General features: G+C 40.3%; 1 protein-coding gene across 1 annotated transcript in view; it reads left to right on the forward strand.

The window, feature by feature from the left end:
- SCN4A (sodium voltage-gated channel alpha subunit 4) overlaps nucleotides 1–16,642 on the forward strand; it is a 96,519-nt gene that overhangs the window by 71,217 nt on the left and 8,660 nt on the right. Inside the window, exons 17-25 of the mRNA XM_072111128.1 lie at nucleotides 1,160–1,283; nucleotides 10,800–10,954; nucleotides 12,407–12,580; nucleotides 13,558–13,680; nucleotides 13,818–14,096; nucleotides 15,037–15,090; nucleotides 15,501–15,638; nucleotides 15,756–15,860; nucleotides 16,368–16,638. Of these exons, the coding sequence (XP_071967229.1) occupies nucleotides 1,160–1,283; nucleotides 10,800–10,954; nucleotides 12,407–12,580; nucleotides 13,558–13,680; nucleotides 13,818–14,096; nucleotides 15,037–15,090; nucleotides 15,501–15,638; nucleotides 15,756–15,860; nucleotides 16,368–16,638 (1,423 nt within the window). The remainder of the gene's footprint in view (nucleotides 1–1,159; nucleotides 1,284–10,799; nucleotides 10,955–12,406; nucleotides 12,581–13,557; nucleotides 13,681–13,817; nucleotides 14,097–15,036; nucleotides 15,091–15,500; nucleotides 15,639–15,755; nucleotides 15,861–16,367; nucleotides 16,639–16,642) is intronic.

The raw sequence follows: 16,642 nt of genomic DNA on the forward strand, positions 1-16,642 counted from the left end.
GTGAATTGCGGCACAGTGCGTTATCGTCGAACAATGCCCTTTCTGTGAACTCCTCCGGATGGGTAAGTAATTGTGCCCCTTTGTGTCCGATATAAAAAAAAAGCACCAGACCAAAGTAAGTATAAAGGTTTTTTATAGCGGGCAGATAAGGACTTGGTAAAGGGCGATTTGGGACACTAAACCACCGCTCCATAAGGACGTGTGAGAGGTTTAGAGTCCCACCCTGACAGGTCCCTTTAAAACTCTTCCCCTCTGAAGATGGGGATTTGACTTGTTTCCTACAATGTTATCAAATTTAGAATGCTCTACATTAAGAGCTTGAATTTGGTAACATTGGATAACTTTTAGAAAAATATTGCATGCGTCTATTTTCAGATTTTTGATCCAATGTGTATTTATCAAAATATCCCCTTTTTCAACATTTTTGCACACATTTCCTAGGAGTTTTTTAGGAGAACCTCCTTTAAACTTACTACAGAATATTATATCTATATATACACTTCACTGGGCTTGGCCGCCACTTCACTATGCTTGTCATGCCAGGAAGCCCATGGATCGTATCCTAGGATAACTCTTTATCGAGTGCAATATACTAATAACACCTGGGAACAATTATTTTGGTGCCTTCAAAGTTGGAACTGTTTTTAAGTATGTTTGGGACCCTGGAAATTCCTGTTGCTTTTGAAAGGTCAAATAAAGTCACCTTCTTCACCTGATTCTGGAAATGACATCCGTTTTCCCCTATCAGCTCTACTTTAGGATGTCTGGCGTTGCCACCTTGAAAAGTATACACTGCTCAAACTGGTCGTCAATATTGTACTTAAGGAATTTTGGAAATTAATGTCAATTTTTGCAGCTGTAGACTTGAAATTTTGCTGAAACCTTGTTTCTGTGTTTTCCTGCAATGAGGTGTTCTTGGGTATCCGCGCTGGATGCTCTAACAGTAATCAGCCATAATATGTGTATTTCCTATTGTCCAATGTACTGTTCTTCCATGGTACTTATTACTTGATGGAAAGCAGCAGCTCAAAAATATCCAGAATCATGTGAAAAACTCCAGGCACCAGGAAAACATTTTTTATTTATTCCCCAATGTAATGCAATGGTTACTCATATACATCTATTATGCTATTTCACTTCTATGTTACTCTTCCTGTAGAAGAAATTTGATGATGGTTCTTCAGTGTGCAGTACAGCAGATTATAGACCTCCTGAGCCAGAGGAAGAGGAAGAAGCCATGGAGCATAAAGAAGAGGACGGCCCGGAAGAATGTTTTACAGAAGGTATTGCTTTAATACACATAGAGGGGAATTTATCATTGGGTTTTTTTGTCCAAGTTTTATGTCAGTCCCTAAAAGTTGCAACTTCTGCTAAAGTTTTTTGCGTCTTTTCATGCAAACCACCCACACAGCAAATAACACTGCCAGCGGATTTATCAAGGGCCAAAAGCACTTTAATAAATCTGACTGCAGCGGGGCTCCAAGGACAGACATAGAACTGTCGTACGGAGCCGGTCTAATGATAAATTCCCCCCATAGAATCCAATGTCCAAAAGATACCCATCTCATGCATCCTTACTTTAGAGGGGTGATTAATGAAAATCTTAAAGGAAATCTACTGTCTGATTCATACCTTATAAATATTTGCCAGAATCTCCCCAGGGTCCAGCTGCCCAGTGCCACTGGAGCATTTGAAGCTCATGTGAATATTTGTAAAAAATCTTTTTTAGGAAAATGAGACCATAAAAAAACTGTCCTGTATCAGGGTGAAAAGAGGATTCAGTCAGTGTATATAATCTGTGTGTGTAAATTTCCATTGAGTTATATTCCTCTCACTGTTAGTCTACACCAGGTGATTTATAGCAAAACGCCGATCTGATTCACAGTAGAGAGTCTGTTGTAAATTCAAAGCTTTAGCTGGAAAGTAACCACCATTATACACATGTCGGGGCATATTTATCAGGACCTCTGCGCCACGCTTTTGCAATTATTTGACCCGATCCGCCACCTTCACGCCAGTGGGGCGTGAAGGGGCGTGAAGGAGGGGGCGCGGCCGGCCGGGAGTGGGCCGGCGCAGGGAGTTACTGTCCTCCCACCGGCGCACTCGCTGCAGCTGGCGACTTTTCACATATCCCGCTGGTATCCCGCTGTGAACATGCCGTGTGTATGATCCTTTTTCTCCATACACTATTTAGGATCACCAATCTGTCAGTTTATTCTTTACTAGAGAAATTAAAATAGGCACATAGCATAGCCAGTAGTGTAAATGTTAGGCTACATTCACACTGCCATATGGACGTTCCCCATAGACAGCAATGGGCGCACAGTGCAGCACCCCTTTGGCACCGTACCGTTCATGTCCTATCTTTCCCCAGAATACGACGCTGTGCACCATATATCGCTATGGAGAGGGGCGGGGGTGAGCAGCCTTCAGAACTGCCTCAATTCTTTGTGGCATAGATTCAACAAGGTGCTGGAAGCATTCCTCAGAGATTTTGGCCCATATTGACATGATGGCATCACACAGTTGCCGCAGATTTGTCGGCTGCACATCCATGATGTGAATCTCCCGTTCCACCACATCCCAAAGATGCTCTATTGGATTGAGATCTGGTGACTGTGGAGGCCATTGGAGTACAGTGAACTCATTGTCATGTTCAAGAAACCAGTCTGAGATGATTCCAGCTTTATGCCATGGCGCATTATCCTGCTGAAAGTAGCCATCAGATGTTGGGTACATTGTGGTCATAAAGGGATGGTCATGGTCAGCATCAATACTCAGGTAGGCTGTGGCGTTGCAACGATGCTCAACTGGTACCAAGGGGCCCAAACAGTGCCAAGAAAATATTCCCCACACCATGACACCACCACCACCAGCCTGAACCGTTGATACAAGGCAGGATGGATCCATGCTTTCATGTTGTTGACGCCAAATTCTGACCCTACCATCCGAATGTTGCAGCAGAAATCAAGACTCATCAGACCAGGCAACGTTTTTCCAATCTTCTACTGTCCAATTTCGAAGAGCTTGTGCAAATTGTAGCCTCAGTTTCCTGTTCTTAGCTGAAAGGAGTGGCACCCGGTGTGGTCTTCTGCTGCTGTAGCCCATCTGCCTCAAAGTTTGACGTACTGTGCGTTCAGAGATGCTCTTCTGCCTACCTTGGTTGTAATGGGTGGCGATTTGAGTCACTGTTGCCTTTCTATCAGCTCGAACCAGTCTGCCCATTCTCCTCTGACCTCTGGCATCAACAAGGCATTTCCGACCACAGAACTGCCGCTCACTGGATGCTTTTTCTTTTTCGGACCATTCTCTGTAAACCCTAGAGATGGTTGTGCGTGAAAATCCCAGTAGATCAGCAGTTTCTGAAACACTCAGACCAGCCCTTCTGGCACCAACAACCATGCCATGTTCAAAGGCACCAAATCACCTTTCTTTCCCATACTGATGCTCGGTTTGAACTGCAGGAGATTGTCTTGACCATGTCTACATGCTTAAATGCACTGAGTTGTCGCCATGTGATTGGCTGATTAGAAATTAAGTGTTAACGAGCAGTTGGACAGGTGTACCTAATAAATTGCTTTTGCTTTTGCATATGAAATGTTGGGGAATTACTGCATGCCCCACACACAGCCATCCTGTGGTAATGAACACTGAATTCAGTTGGTCAGACAAAGGTCTAGATAGTGAGTGTGCCGCCACCGCTGCCAGAGTGCAGGGGTGGTTGTATCCAATAACAGCTACCTTTTTTCTCAGGAATACCGTGGATAAATTTATAGGCACACATAGAAAATGTCCAGAACCTTTGAAGTAAGCATTGGTATATAAGGTTCTCCCTTGTACATAAGTAATAATTATATGGCTTAGTAATATTTTTAGTTCCTCCTGGCAGCTGTATGCCAGATACTTCTACTGATAAGTTTGTCAGGGTTGGTGGAATATTTGTATATGCGTCAATGAACAGGTGAACACAACCTTTCAGAAAAGAGAAGAGAAACTAACACATTTACAGACCATTATCTCTGGGTTTTTATCTCACAAGAGGATTTACACGGCAATGCAATTGTATGTCTCCAGAGACCAGAAGTTCCAGTCTTGTAAAATGGTAGCTCATCTAAATAAAAGACCAGTATGACCAAGAAATTAATGTTAAATTAAACTTAAAAAGTGCCAAAAGTCTTTGCTAATTCACGTCCCAGTTTTTATATATTTTAAATACAGTTCTCCATACTGAAGATACTGCATGCAGAATTTTGCTTTCAAAAAATAAAATCAGTAGAAAAAAATTGGCATTTCAATATAAGTTTATGACATATTCATATAAAATCCATGCACTAGGGAGCAAGGAAGATATAACTGAATCTGGGACTTTGCGTCTAAGAGGGTCCTAATGCTAAATATCCCCTCTAATAAAGACAGCAGTACATTACTATAAAGCAGTGATGGCTAACCTATGGCACTGGTGCCCAGGGGCGGACTGGCCATTGTACCCACCGGGAATTTTCCCGGTGGGCCGGTCGGTCCTGGGCCGGTCTGGGGCTGGTCCGGAGCTGGTGCGGGGCCGGTCCGCACTCGCTAAAACTTTTCACATAATCCATAGTACCTGCATCGTACGATCGTACGATGCAGTTACTATTGATTAGTACACAGATGCAGCGCAGCACCGCTGCTTCTGCGTCTGTGTATAAACCCAGCTACACAGGTCGCGCAATCGACGTCATTGCGCGACCTGTGTAGCGTGGAGGAGGCTGGCACTTACCATGTCAGCTGTCGCCTGCCTCCGTGTAGCTCCGCGGCTTGGTGTGGAGGCGCGGAGCAGTGACGTCACTATCCCGCGCCTCTTCACCAAGCCACCGAAGACCGAGGAAGACGGGAAGAAACTGCACCAAAGGGGTGAGTATGATGTTTTTTTTTTTTTAAATTACAGAACCGGGGGCATTAATTATATGTCTGGGAGGGGGGGCTGCATTATTCTATATTTGGGAATGGCAGTGGGCATAAATTATATGTCGGGGGGGGGGGGTTATTATATATATGGGGCTGGCAGGGGGCATAACTTATATGTCTGGGGTGGGGGGGATTATAGTATATATGGGGCTGGCAGTGGGCATAAATAATATGTCTGGGGGGGTATTATTGTATATATGGGGCTGGCAGTGGGCATAAATAATATGTCTGGGGGGGTATTATTGTATATATGGGGCTGGCAGTGGGCATAAATTATATGTCTGGGGGGGTATTATTGTATATATGGGGCTGGCAGTGGGCATAAATTATATGTCTGGGGGGGATTATTGTATATATGGGGCTGGCAGTGGGCATAAATTATATGTCTGGGGGGGATTATTGTATATATGGGGCGGGCTGTGGGCATAAATTATATGTCTGGGGGGGTATTATTGTATATATGGGGCTGGCAGTGGGCATAAATTATATGTCTGGGGTGGGGGGGATTATAGTATATATGGGGCTGGCAGTGGGCATAAATTATATGTCTGGGGGGGTATTATTGTATATATGGGGCTGGCAGTGGGCATAAATTATATGTCTGGGGTGGGGGGGATTATTGTATATATGGGGCTGGCAGTGGGCATAAATTATATGTCTGGGGGGGATTATTGTATATATGGGGCTGGCAGTGGGCATAAATTATATGTCTGGGGGGGATTATTGTATATATGGGGCGGGCTGTGGGCATAAATTATATGTCTGGGGGGGATTATTGTATATATGGGGCGGGCTGTGGGCATAAATTATATGTCTGGGGGGGTATTATTGTATATATGGGGCTGGCAGTGGGCATAAATTATATGTCTGGGGTGGGGGGTATTATTGTATATATGGGGCTGGCAGTGGGCATAAATTATATGTCTGGGGTGGAGGGGATTATTGTATATATGGGGCTGGCAGTGGGCATAAATTATATGTCTGGGGTGGGGGGTATTATTGTATATATGGGGCTGGCAGTGGGCATAAATTATATGTCTGGGGGGGATTATTGTATATATGGGGCTGGCAGTGTGTATTAATTATATGTCTGGGGCGGGGGGGGGGCATTATTCTATATCTAGGGCTGGCAGGGGGGCATTAATTATATGTCTGGGGCGGGGGGGGAATTAATTATATGTCTGGGGCTGGCAGGGGGCATTAATTATATGTCTGGGGCGGGCAGGGGGCATTAATTATATGTCTGGGGCGGGCAGGGGGCATTAATTATATATCTGGGGCTGGCAGGGGGCATTAATTATATATCTAGGGCTGGCAGGGGGCATTAATTATATGTCTGGGGCGGGCAGGGGGCATTAGTTATATGTCTGGGGCGGGCTGGGGCCATTATTTTTATGCCTGGGTCATAGTAGGAGCTCTATCAATACTGGGTTGGGTCGGTGGTGGGGGGGGGGGGGGTAAAGGAGAGAAAGAAGAAATAAATTATCCCTCCCATTACAGTTACATTATGGGGCACTATTTGTGTGGTACTAATATTGTAGGGGGCTCTATTACAGTATTTGGGGCACAGTATTGGTGGTAGCAGAAGAAGGGACAGTTAAGGGACAATAGGAACGTGCAGAACATAAGACGTCTGTGTGGTAAACTCTGCAGGAAAGCTGTGTACCTGGAGGAAGAGACAAGGTGATGGTAGAACTAATGGAGAAGATGAGGAACGAGTACAATCCGGGGAGACGTCACCTGGATGCAAAAGGTGAGGATCTCATGTGTTTTCTGTAGCTGTATATGATAAATTCTGATTTTTTTCATGTTCGCTTCTGTGTATATATGTAGTAATATAGTAGTTATATTCCTGTACATAGGGGGCAGTATTATAGTAGTTATATTCCTGTACATAGGGGGCAGTATTATAGTAGTTATATTCTTGTACATAGGAGCCAGTATTATAGGAGTTATATTCTTGTACATAGGGGCAGTATTATAGTAGTTATATTCCTGTACATAGGGGGCAGTATTATAGTAGTTATATTCCTGTACATAGGAGGCAGTATTATAGTAGTTATATTCCTGTACATAGGGGGCAGTATTATAGTAGTTATATTCTTGTACATAGGGGGCAGTATTATAGTAGTTATATTCCTGTACATAGGAGGCAGTATTATAGTAGTTGGCTTGTACATGGGAGAAGGTATTGTAGTAGTTTTATTTTGTATATAGAAGGCAGGATTGAATGTGTTATTCTAAATGTGTTATTGTAGCATTATTCCTGTACATAGGAGGCAGTATCAATATATTCTTTCTCTGAATTCTACATGTATGGCACAAGGGAAAGGTAATTAAGGCATAATTTACTGATCGACAGGTCACAATCCTTGCACATTCTATTCACTTACTAGCAAAAGTGACCACACCCACTTGTTTTGACTCCGCCCATAAGATGGGGCCACTTTTATATTTTTTTCCAGGGCCATTTTAAATTCCCAGTCCACCCCTGCTGGTGCCAGAGGTGGCACTCAGAGCCCTTTCTGTGGGCACCCGGGCCATCACCAGAGATGACTCCAGATATCTTCCTGCAGTCCCAGACAGCCCAGGACTTGCTGTGCACAGAGCTATTTTAAAGTGACAGCTCTACCTGGGACTATTTTCTGCTTTATTGGTGTCCTCAGGTGCTGGTATCAATGAAAGCTGTGACAGAGAAGGGAGTATAAATCACAAATTAAATTTCTGTGTTGGCACTTTGCGATAAATAAGCGGGTCTTTGTTGTAGTTTGGGCACTCGGTCTCTAAAAGGTTTGCCATCACTGCTATAAAGGGTGCATTTTGGGGGCTACTCGGGCATTATAGCTACAAGTTATGCATTACAGACTCCTATGATCACTCATTGGAAATAATGCAAGAATATATATATTCATTCAAGAATGATGAGAAAATGGAGATTTTTTTAGTCTACCCAGAATGGTTTATTTCAAAGATACAAGTTTCTTTTTTTTATTACAATATTTACATATTTACAAAGAGAAGACAATGCGAAAAAAATTGTTCCTTCAAAAAGTAGGAACAACTCAGTTGGTAGCTTCTCCTTAAAAAGTCCTACAAACAACCTAGATATACGCCACTAAACGTCTGCTGGTTCTCCACAACCTCTCCAACATAGATTTGAATAGTTATCATATATTAGCCAGCCTGTTAGGGGGCAAATGCCACCTTGATATAATCTTTTAGGAGCCTTCACTGTGGTTAAGACAGTTTAAACTCTTTAGTATCTCGTTTAAAGGGCACCTACCACCACAAATCTACCTATAAAGGTAGATTGGGTGGTAGGTGGGTCAATTGGACGTGAGGATAGCCCTTTAAGGGCTAATCCTCACGTCCCTGCACTTTTTTAATAACTTTAATTTGGTATTTATTCAAATTTACTTATGCGGCTACCGGGGCGTGGAGTAGCCGCATATGAGATTACATGAGGCGGCTACTCCACGCCCCGGTAGCCATTTTACCCCTCCTACTCACCCATCTTCGGCGCGCAGCTCCGCGTAGCTGCGCGCCCTCGTCCGGCGATCCTGCCGTCTGCGCATGCGCAGAAGAGCAGGCCCGCGCCTGCGCGGTCACAACTCCGAAACAGGCGCGGGCCTGCTCTTCTGCGCATGCGCAGACGGCAGGATCGCCGGACGAGGGCGCGCAGCTACGCGGAGCTGCGCGCCGAAGATGGGTGAGTAGGAGGGGTAAAATGGCTACCGGGGCGTGGAGTAGCCGCCTCATGTAATCTCATATGCGGCTACTCCACGCCCCGGTAGCCGCATAAGTAAATTTGAATAAATACCAAATTAAAGTTATTAAAAAAGTGCAGGGACGTGAGGATTAGCCCTTAAAAGGGCTATCCTCACGTCCCATTGATCCACCTACCACCCAATCTACCTTTATAGGTAGATTTGTGGTGGTAGGTTCCCTTTAATGAGGAAAGCCAGAGTTTTAGTGGAATGGTCTTCCCTATGTCCAATTCCCACTTTAGCATATAGATTAGGTTGTTATTCTAATGACTAACGTTAATTATATGCCTGTATGCTATTGAGTATCTACTTTTATATTTATTTCCGTATATTATATTACGGAAATATACTATACTTTTATATATTATTTTGTCCGTAAGTAGCTCAAAGGACATAAATTTTTCCGCTTTCAAAATATCACCTATTAAATGGATGTTTGCATAGATCCACTTAGTCAGTGACAAATCTGGGATACATAAACATAAACTCCTGTCTCCCCAAAGACAGGCCTTTCTCTGTTGATGATAAGAATGCCATGCCGGTTACATTGACCTTGTAGTATCTAATATGGTCCCACTATTAAACTTTTCAGAAGTGTCTTCCATAGCACCTCTTCTTCTATGGATATCCACTTTTTATGCTTTATATCTTTCCAATCAAAGATACAAGTTTCTTAAAGGACATCTACCAACAGGATGAAGGATTGTAAACCAAGCACATTGACATACTGGTGTGTACCTCCTCCATCAGGATCCACTCTTCTTTAAGCTTCTTATTCCCAATACCAATATAAAATGGTGCAACTATAAACTACATTTCACCCTGGCAAGGAAAGGCTTGAAGGGAACCTGTCATCACAAACCGGTACAATAGACCTCACCCCCCTCCAATATGCCTTTGTTGAAAAGTGCAATGCAGGTGTCCCAGCTTAAATCTACCTCCTTCCACCAGTAAAATCATTCCCCAAACTTTTTCTGCCTTGTCTATGTTGGCTCTGCCCACCTCCTCTCAGCTCTGTCAATCGCTGCTTGGCCCCAACTATTGCTGGGTCCATGAAATGTTAACATGACCTGCAGTTTCCCACATAGTGTTCACTGATAAATTCACCATGCACTGAGAAGGATAATATTCTGGACAGGAAGTGGATACAAAGCGGACTTCCTGTCTGCTCTGGCTGAGATCTGATTAGAGTCTGAGCTGTCAATCAAAAGAAGGAAGTGTGGTTCACTGGCAGCCTGAAGAAAGTGTGACTCTAATATTCAAAATATGACAATACTCATTTGCATATCAGAAAAACAATTGTAATTAAGGTACAGTGACTCAGTGACAGGACTTTTAACCCTGTACCACCAAGTATTACTGGATGGTTGTATGTCAGTTACTTTATACTGCCCTTTTCACCTATAATATCACATTATTTTTAATGTATATCTTAATGTGTTTTCCTTCAGCACTCAAAAATATTTTAACTCTTTTGTCTAATTTTATTATCAAATGAAATATTTAGTTCCAAAAATCTATTTACATTACTATATAGTTTTACTACAAAAACTACAAATACTCACCTACGCTCCTCCTCATCTTAATCTTAAGGATCACCTGAAAAAGAGACAATATGGGAGAGGGAGGCTTCTATCATGCAGGAGGCATTAATTCACACCTCTTGTGTGATATCACCTCCCTCTCCCAGCATGGATGAATAATTAGGGCTTTTTATAAGTCTCTTTTTAGGTGATCTCGATATGTCAAGATTAGTGTAGACAAGTGTTAAGAACAGGGTGATTTTTTAAATGTCAGATTTTCTTTAAAATGTCCTTCATGTCTTGCATGTGCATATTTTAAGAAGGGAATATTTTCCATTTAAGCATTAAAATAAATTCAAAATTACCATAAAAAAAAAAAGTTTCATTTAGTGACTTAACATGATTGACACAAATATTATTTATTTGTCGGACCAGCCTTTAAATTGGCGTAACTTATATTGAGTAATATCACATTCTACGTATATGTGGCCCTACTGTATATATGTTGACCCTCGTATTGACTTTTATCATTGATGTAATCTTTTCTTTTTTTTCAATTTTGCAGCATGTGTAAAAAGATTTCCGTGTCTATACGTTGACATCAAAACTGAAAAGGGAAAGATTTGGTGGAATATTCGTAAAACCTGTTTCAAGATAGTGGAACACAACTGGTTTGAAACTTTTATTATCTTCATGATCCTGCTCAGTAGCGGAGCACTGGTAATTACTACAGAATATGGAAAATGCATTTACTCCTTTATGTTTTGCATTAATAGGATCAGGAATTCCTCACCTGTATACAGATTTCAGGGTTATTATATCAGTGGAACCAATGCAACCTATAGGCACATGTTGCGGATTGTCATGCGGAAAACCTGTATAAAAATTAGCATTCAATATGCATGGTTTTTATCTGCTCTTTTTATCTACCATTGATTTCAATGTAAAAAAAAAGCATGCAAAAATATGTGAGGACACACAAGAAATAACATGATCATAATTTTATTTTCCGCACTAAACAACAATTTCCATGCAAAAAAAAAACATTTTTCAAATCACATTGGCCCAGATTTATTAAAGCTCCTGCGCCAGTTCTGCACGTTCTTTTCGATGCAAACTGCTTGAACATTTATTTAATACATGTCCAAGACACATTTGTGTTGCAGCTGCACTATACTGCACTGTACTGCACCACATTTATCATTCAAAGTCCAACAGAAGTGTGTCACACGCCCCATGTTAAAGGTGCACCAAAAAAAGTGGTGTCCTCTGTTGGAGCAGTACAGAGGGCGCCAGATTCATGAAGAATGGGTGCCAAAGATCATGAATATGGGGCACCCTGCACTATGCACAGGCACTGTTGTTAGTAAATGTGTGCCATTCACTTTAATGCTACTGTATTATGTTGCAGATTTTCTGCACCAAAATCCATATGTAAAATCAACATGGAATCAGCAACTTGTGCAGATAACCATAGATGGCTGTAGTACAATTTCTGGATGTAAGCAGCCATGTTTCTTTTAGCCTTTTTCCTCCTTCTTTGTGGAGAAGGTGACTCCTAGTTTAGAGATGACTATGATGCTGGGAGATCACAGTATTGGATATGGGAAATATGGCCAACATATGGGGAGAGATTTATTAGAAGAGGCTGAGGTAAAACTGTTCTAGTTGCCCATGGAAACCAATCAGAGTTCAGCTTGAATTTTATAAACTGCAGTGGGAAAATAAAAGCTGAGCTCTTATTCGTTGTCATGGGTAGCCAGAACATTTCCTCTTTCACATACTTCTGATAAATGTCACCCCCATGGGAGATCTATGACAGAAAAAGTAAGGATATGTGCAGATGAATAAGAAGAAGGGCTGATTTGGCATCTGTTTTTCATGGATCCTCATGAAGTAAAGCCCATAAATCATTTGTGAAAAACGGTTCTGACTAGGACATGATCAATTTTTTTTACGCATCGGTGGCACAGTCTGTTATAATGCCTGTGGGCACTGATCCGCTTAAACGATGTCATGTGCATCGTCTTAAATCTTATAAAAACATGTAATTTAAACAAACACAGACCTTAAATCTACATATTAGTACAAGTTGAAGAGTAGTATTTTTAAGGAATGAACTCTTGTTGAGCATCTTATCCCCTTATCTACCGTTCATGTTTTTATTTACAGGCATTTGAGGATATCTACATTGAACAAAGAAAAGTTATCAAAACTATATTAGAATATGCTGATAAAGTCTTCTCCTACATATTTGTCATTGAAATGTTGCTGAAATGGGTAGCATATGGCTACAAAGTTTATTTCACTAATGCTTGGTGCTGGCTGGATTTTCTCATTGTGGATGTAAGTATTTCAAAAGGAGGTCAGAAAAAACAGACCCTATGCACTGTGCAAGAGTACTCCCCACTCCCACTGTTGTGTGGAAGTGATAAGGGTGCAGGGTCAGACAATGTAACAGCCTTTGAATCTGCAGCACTGAGGGGCTCTGGTAATATATAATATGATAATAATAATAATATAATTTTAAAAGTCGATTTTAGAAGGAAGGGGCCATGGACAACAAATAAGATTACCACAGTCACAGTGCCTGGTTCTATTAGTAAGTGCTCCAGGTTTATCATGCTTGATTTAGATGGTAGATTTCCTTTAAAAAAGGGCAAAGAATGGAAGTTGGTGGAAATGGTGAATGGTCCCCTGTAAACCTTTCAAATAAAGACATATCTTTTATTGTACCTTCATGAACTTGAACATTTTATAGGATTACTGGATCCTGTAGTGTCTAAGATGTTGCTTATCTTTGCAACTTTATTCAGTATTGACGTTGGGATGATTTTGCTGCAGCACCTACTCCTGGGAAGATTACCAACTGTCTAGAATATTTTTCATTTCTGAAAAATCTTTCTTACTGTAGAAATTTTTTAAAATGGATTTCAAAACCTTCTGATACTAATGAACAAAAATAATCTTTTCTTTGCTGATCATTAATAATATGTAACCTCCTTTTCCTTGTGTGAACACACACCTTAATGTTCCAGAGCAGAGCAATGTTCCATAGAGGTGATCACACGTTCTGATGTTTGTCACACGTTCTGATGTTTGTCACACGTTCTGATGTTTGTCTACAAACTCAAAACCATAGAATTAATTCTTTGCTGGGTTTCTTATGGTTGGGTAGACTATGGACCCTTTTTTATGTACCCAATTATGACAGAGCCTGTATAGTTAAAGTATATGCTACGTCTAAAGAGCTACATCTAGTTTTAGCTTGTGAAACTGTTGTCCTGATACCTTTGAATAATAATATGTATCATTTTCTGTAGGTGTCTCTGGTGTCTTTAACAGCCAACTGGTTGGGTTATTCAGAACTTGGTGCAATTAAGTCCTTAAGAACTCTAAGAGCCCTTAGACCACTGAGAGCTTTGTCAAGATTTGAGGGCATGAGGGTAGGTATTGCACCAATGCTTCATGCTAATGTATATCATGTATGTTTAAACCACATAGCTATTGTCTATAGAATCAGTAGGCAAGATGGTGGTGACCACTGCCTAGTTTAATGTTCTGCCTCACCTGTGTTTTTAAGGTTGTGGTGAATGCCTTGGTGGGTGCCATTCCTTCCATCATGAACGTGCTGCTGGTTTGTCTAATCTTCTGGCTGATCTTCAGTATAATGGGCGTAAATCTATTTGCTGGAAAATATTATCGATGTATCAACACCACCACATCGGAACTCTTTGATATTTCTGTAGTGAACAATTACACGGACTGCATGGCTTTAAATTACACCGAAGAAGTGAGATGGGTTAACGTCAAAGTGAATTTTGACAATGTGGGTCTTGGATACTTGTCCCTATTGCAAGTGGTAAGGAACATATTATTACTTTAAAGTGTAACTAATATTTTAATAAAATTGCATACATTTGTAGTGCAGATGATAACAACAATCGTTGTCATATATTTTATTAAAGAAATGTGTTCCTGTGTCTTGCTTTTTCCCCTGCCTTCCTTCCTTATTGAAGCAGTTTGTGTAAATCAGCTTTCTGTCCAGAGATAAAGGAACCTGATAATGTTCCTAATAACTGAAATATTTTCAGAAGTTTACTATTATCCCCTGCTCAAATCATTTCTGCAATAAAAAAGATGCAAGGGGTTAGTTACATTGTAATACTGTAAATGCGTAAAAATACTTTAAACAGAACTTTTTACAAATATACTGATACCCCTATCAGATCTATAAGCTCTGCCTTTGCTTCAGCCTCTCTTCATTCAACTGAAAAAGCATGAGCTACAATGCAAGAAAGCGCTGGGATAAGAGTGGTGCCGGAAACAAATGCAGAAAAACCATAAAATGTCCTCAAATAAATTATTCCTACGGATGCACCATAATTTTGAAGATGTTTAGTGCTGCTTCTCAGAAATCTCTTTCATTTACATACAGTCAACTTTCACTTAACTTTTTTAAAGGGTGTGGTGCCTTCTTACAGCTTTTTATACCCTTAGGATTTTTAAAAATTTTTAAAAAGTTTATTTTCATCAAACCCCTTGTTTCAAAATCATAAAGATGCTGCAAAACCACTTCAAAGGGTGAATAAATGTTTTACTTTTTTATTCATAAAAAGTTATTTATGTGGTGGAATGAGAAAAAAAGGAAATGACTTTGTGGTCCATTACAGAAATCCCAAATTTTATAGATTTTTTCAAGTCTTCTTACTAAGATAAAACTTAAAATGTTATAAAAGGTTAAACACATCTTTTTTATACAAACAGCTAAGCACACAGTTTTCTTTGTTTTTTTTATACAGGCAACGTTTAAAGGTTGGATGGATATCATGTACGCAGCAGTAGACTCAAGAAATGTAAGTAAATGGTAAAATAACAAAACCTTTAAAGACATTTTTAGCTATTACAGGGGAGCCATATCTGTTTGAAATGTTGGCCAAGACACTGCTAAAATACCTAATATTGCCATAAAAATAATAGTAAGAACATGTTCATATTTACATCTTCATGTGCTGTATGTATTAATATATTTTCATTTATCTGTATGGGAATATCATTTATACTATTATAGTATCTCTATACCTTGTGAATTTTAAACTATTTCTGGGGGGATTTATCATGGCTTGTACTGATGCCCATAACTGATACACAACAAGAGGGCTTGGAGGGGCTTAGAGTAGGTTGTGCCAGGCTATGGAAGAGGATGTATGAAACACATATACACAGACATCTTCTCATAATATCTCTGATTATTTTTTTTTTTAAGATTGAAGATCAACCCGTGTATGAAATTAACCTGTACATGTACATATACTTTGTGATATTCATCATATTTGGAGCCTTCTTTACTCTAAACCTTTTCATTGGTGTCATTATAGACAATTTCAACCAGCAAAAGAAAAAGATAAGTATTATATTAATGAAATATTATCAACTTGTTCATGTAGAAATAATAGGAACCATTGTTGAATAAATGTCAGTGTATGAGACTGCAAGTAACAAACATGTTTTTCTATTATACTTTGGAGGAAAAGATATCTTTATGACTGAGGAGCAGAAAAAATACTATAATGCCATGAAAAAACTGGGTTCGAAGAAGCCGGTGAAACCAATTCCTAGACCTGAGGTAAAATAGTGCATCAGCAGATGCTAATGTGATAGGATTTGACAGTGTTTGGACCTTTAAATTAGAATGTTCTCTACAAATCATTAGGTAGAGGTTGTCCTGATCCTGGATTAATTCCTTAGTAGCTATGGGTTGTCCTCATTATACAATTATGTGCTGGGTCCTACAGAGAGAGAAAGACTTTCTCCACTCTATTTAGAAGATGGATACGTCAATGGAGCACCCTCCCAGGAATTAATAATTATGGTCTTTTTAGAGGATAAATATCTGATCAGGGGCTTCTGGCCACTACACAGAACATAGAGCCCATTGCTTCTGTTCGCTGTTTATGTTGATCAGTGCAGATTATTTCAGATTGGGTACAGGACAGGAGGGGCTGTTACTGAGTAACTTAAAGGGCTGCAGGTGCAAAGACCACTAAAACATACATGTGTGCTAAGCTATCAAACTTAGTTCTTTATCTTATATTTTTTCCATTTGTTTTACATGTTTTCTACCTCGATATAGAATCCAATCCAAGGAGTCGTCTTCGATTTTATCTCCAAACAAGCCTTTGACATTGTTATCATGATCTTGATTTGCCTCAATATGGTTACAATGATGATTGAGACAGATGACCAAAGTCAGGAGAAAATAAACATACTCTTCCAAATCAACCTTGTTTTTATAGTCATCTTCACTACAGAGTGTGTCCTTAAAATGTTTGCCCTGAGGTATTACTTTTTCACTATTGGATGGAATATTTTTGACTTTGTTGTGGTCATCCTTTCTATAGCTGGTAA

Source organism: Engystomops pustulosus, chromosome 6 (assembly GCF_040894005.1).
Source record: "Engystomops pustulosus chromosome 6, aEngPut4.maternal, whole genome shotgun sequence".
Taxonomy (NCBI): domain Eukaryota; kingdom Metazoa; phylum Chordata; class Amphibia; order Anura; family Leptodactylidae; genus Engystomops; species Engystomops pustulosus.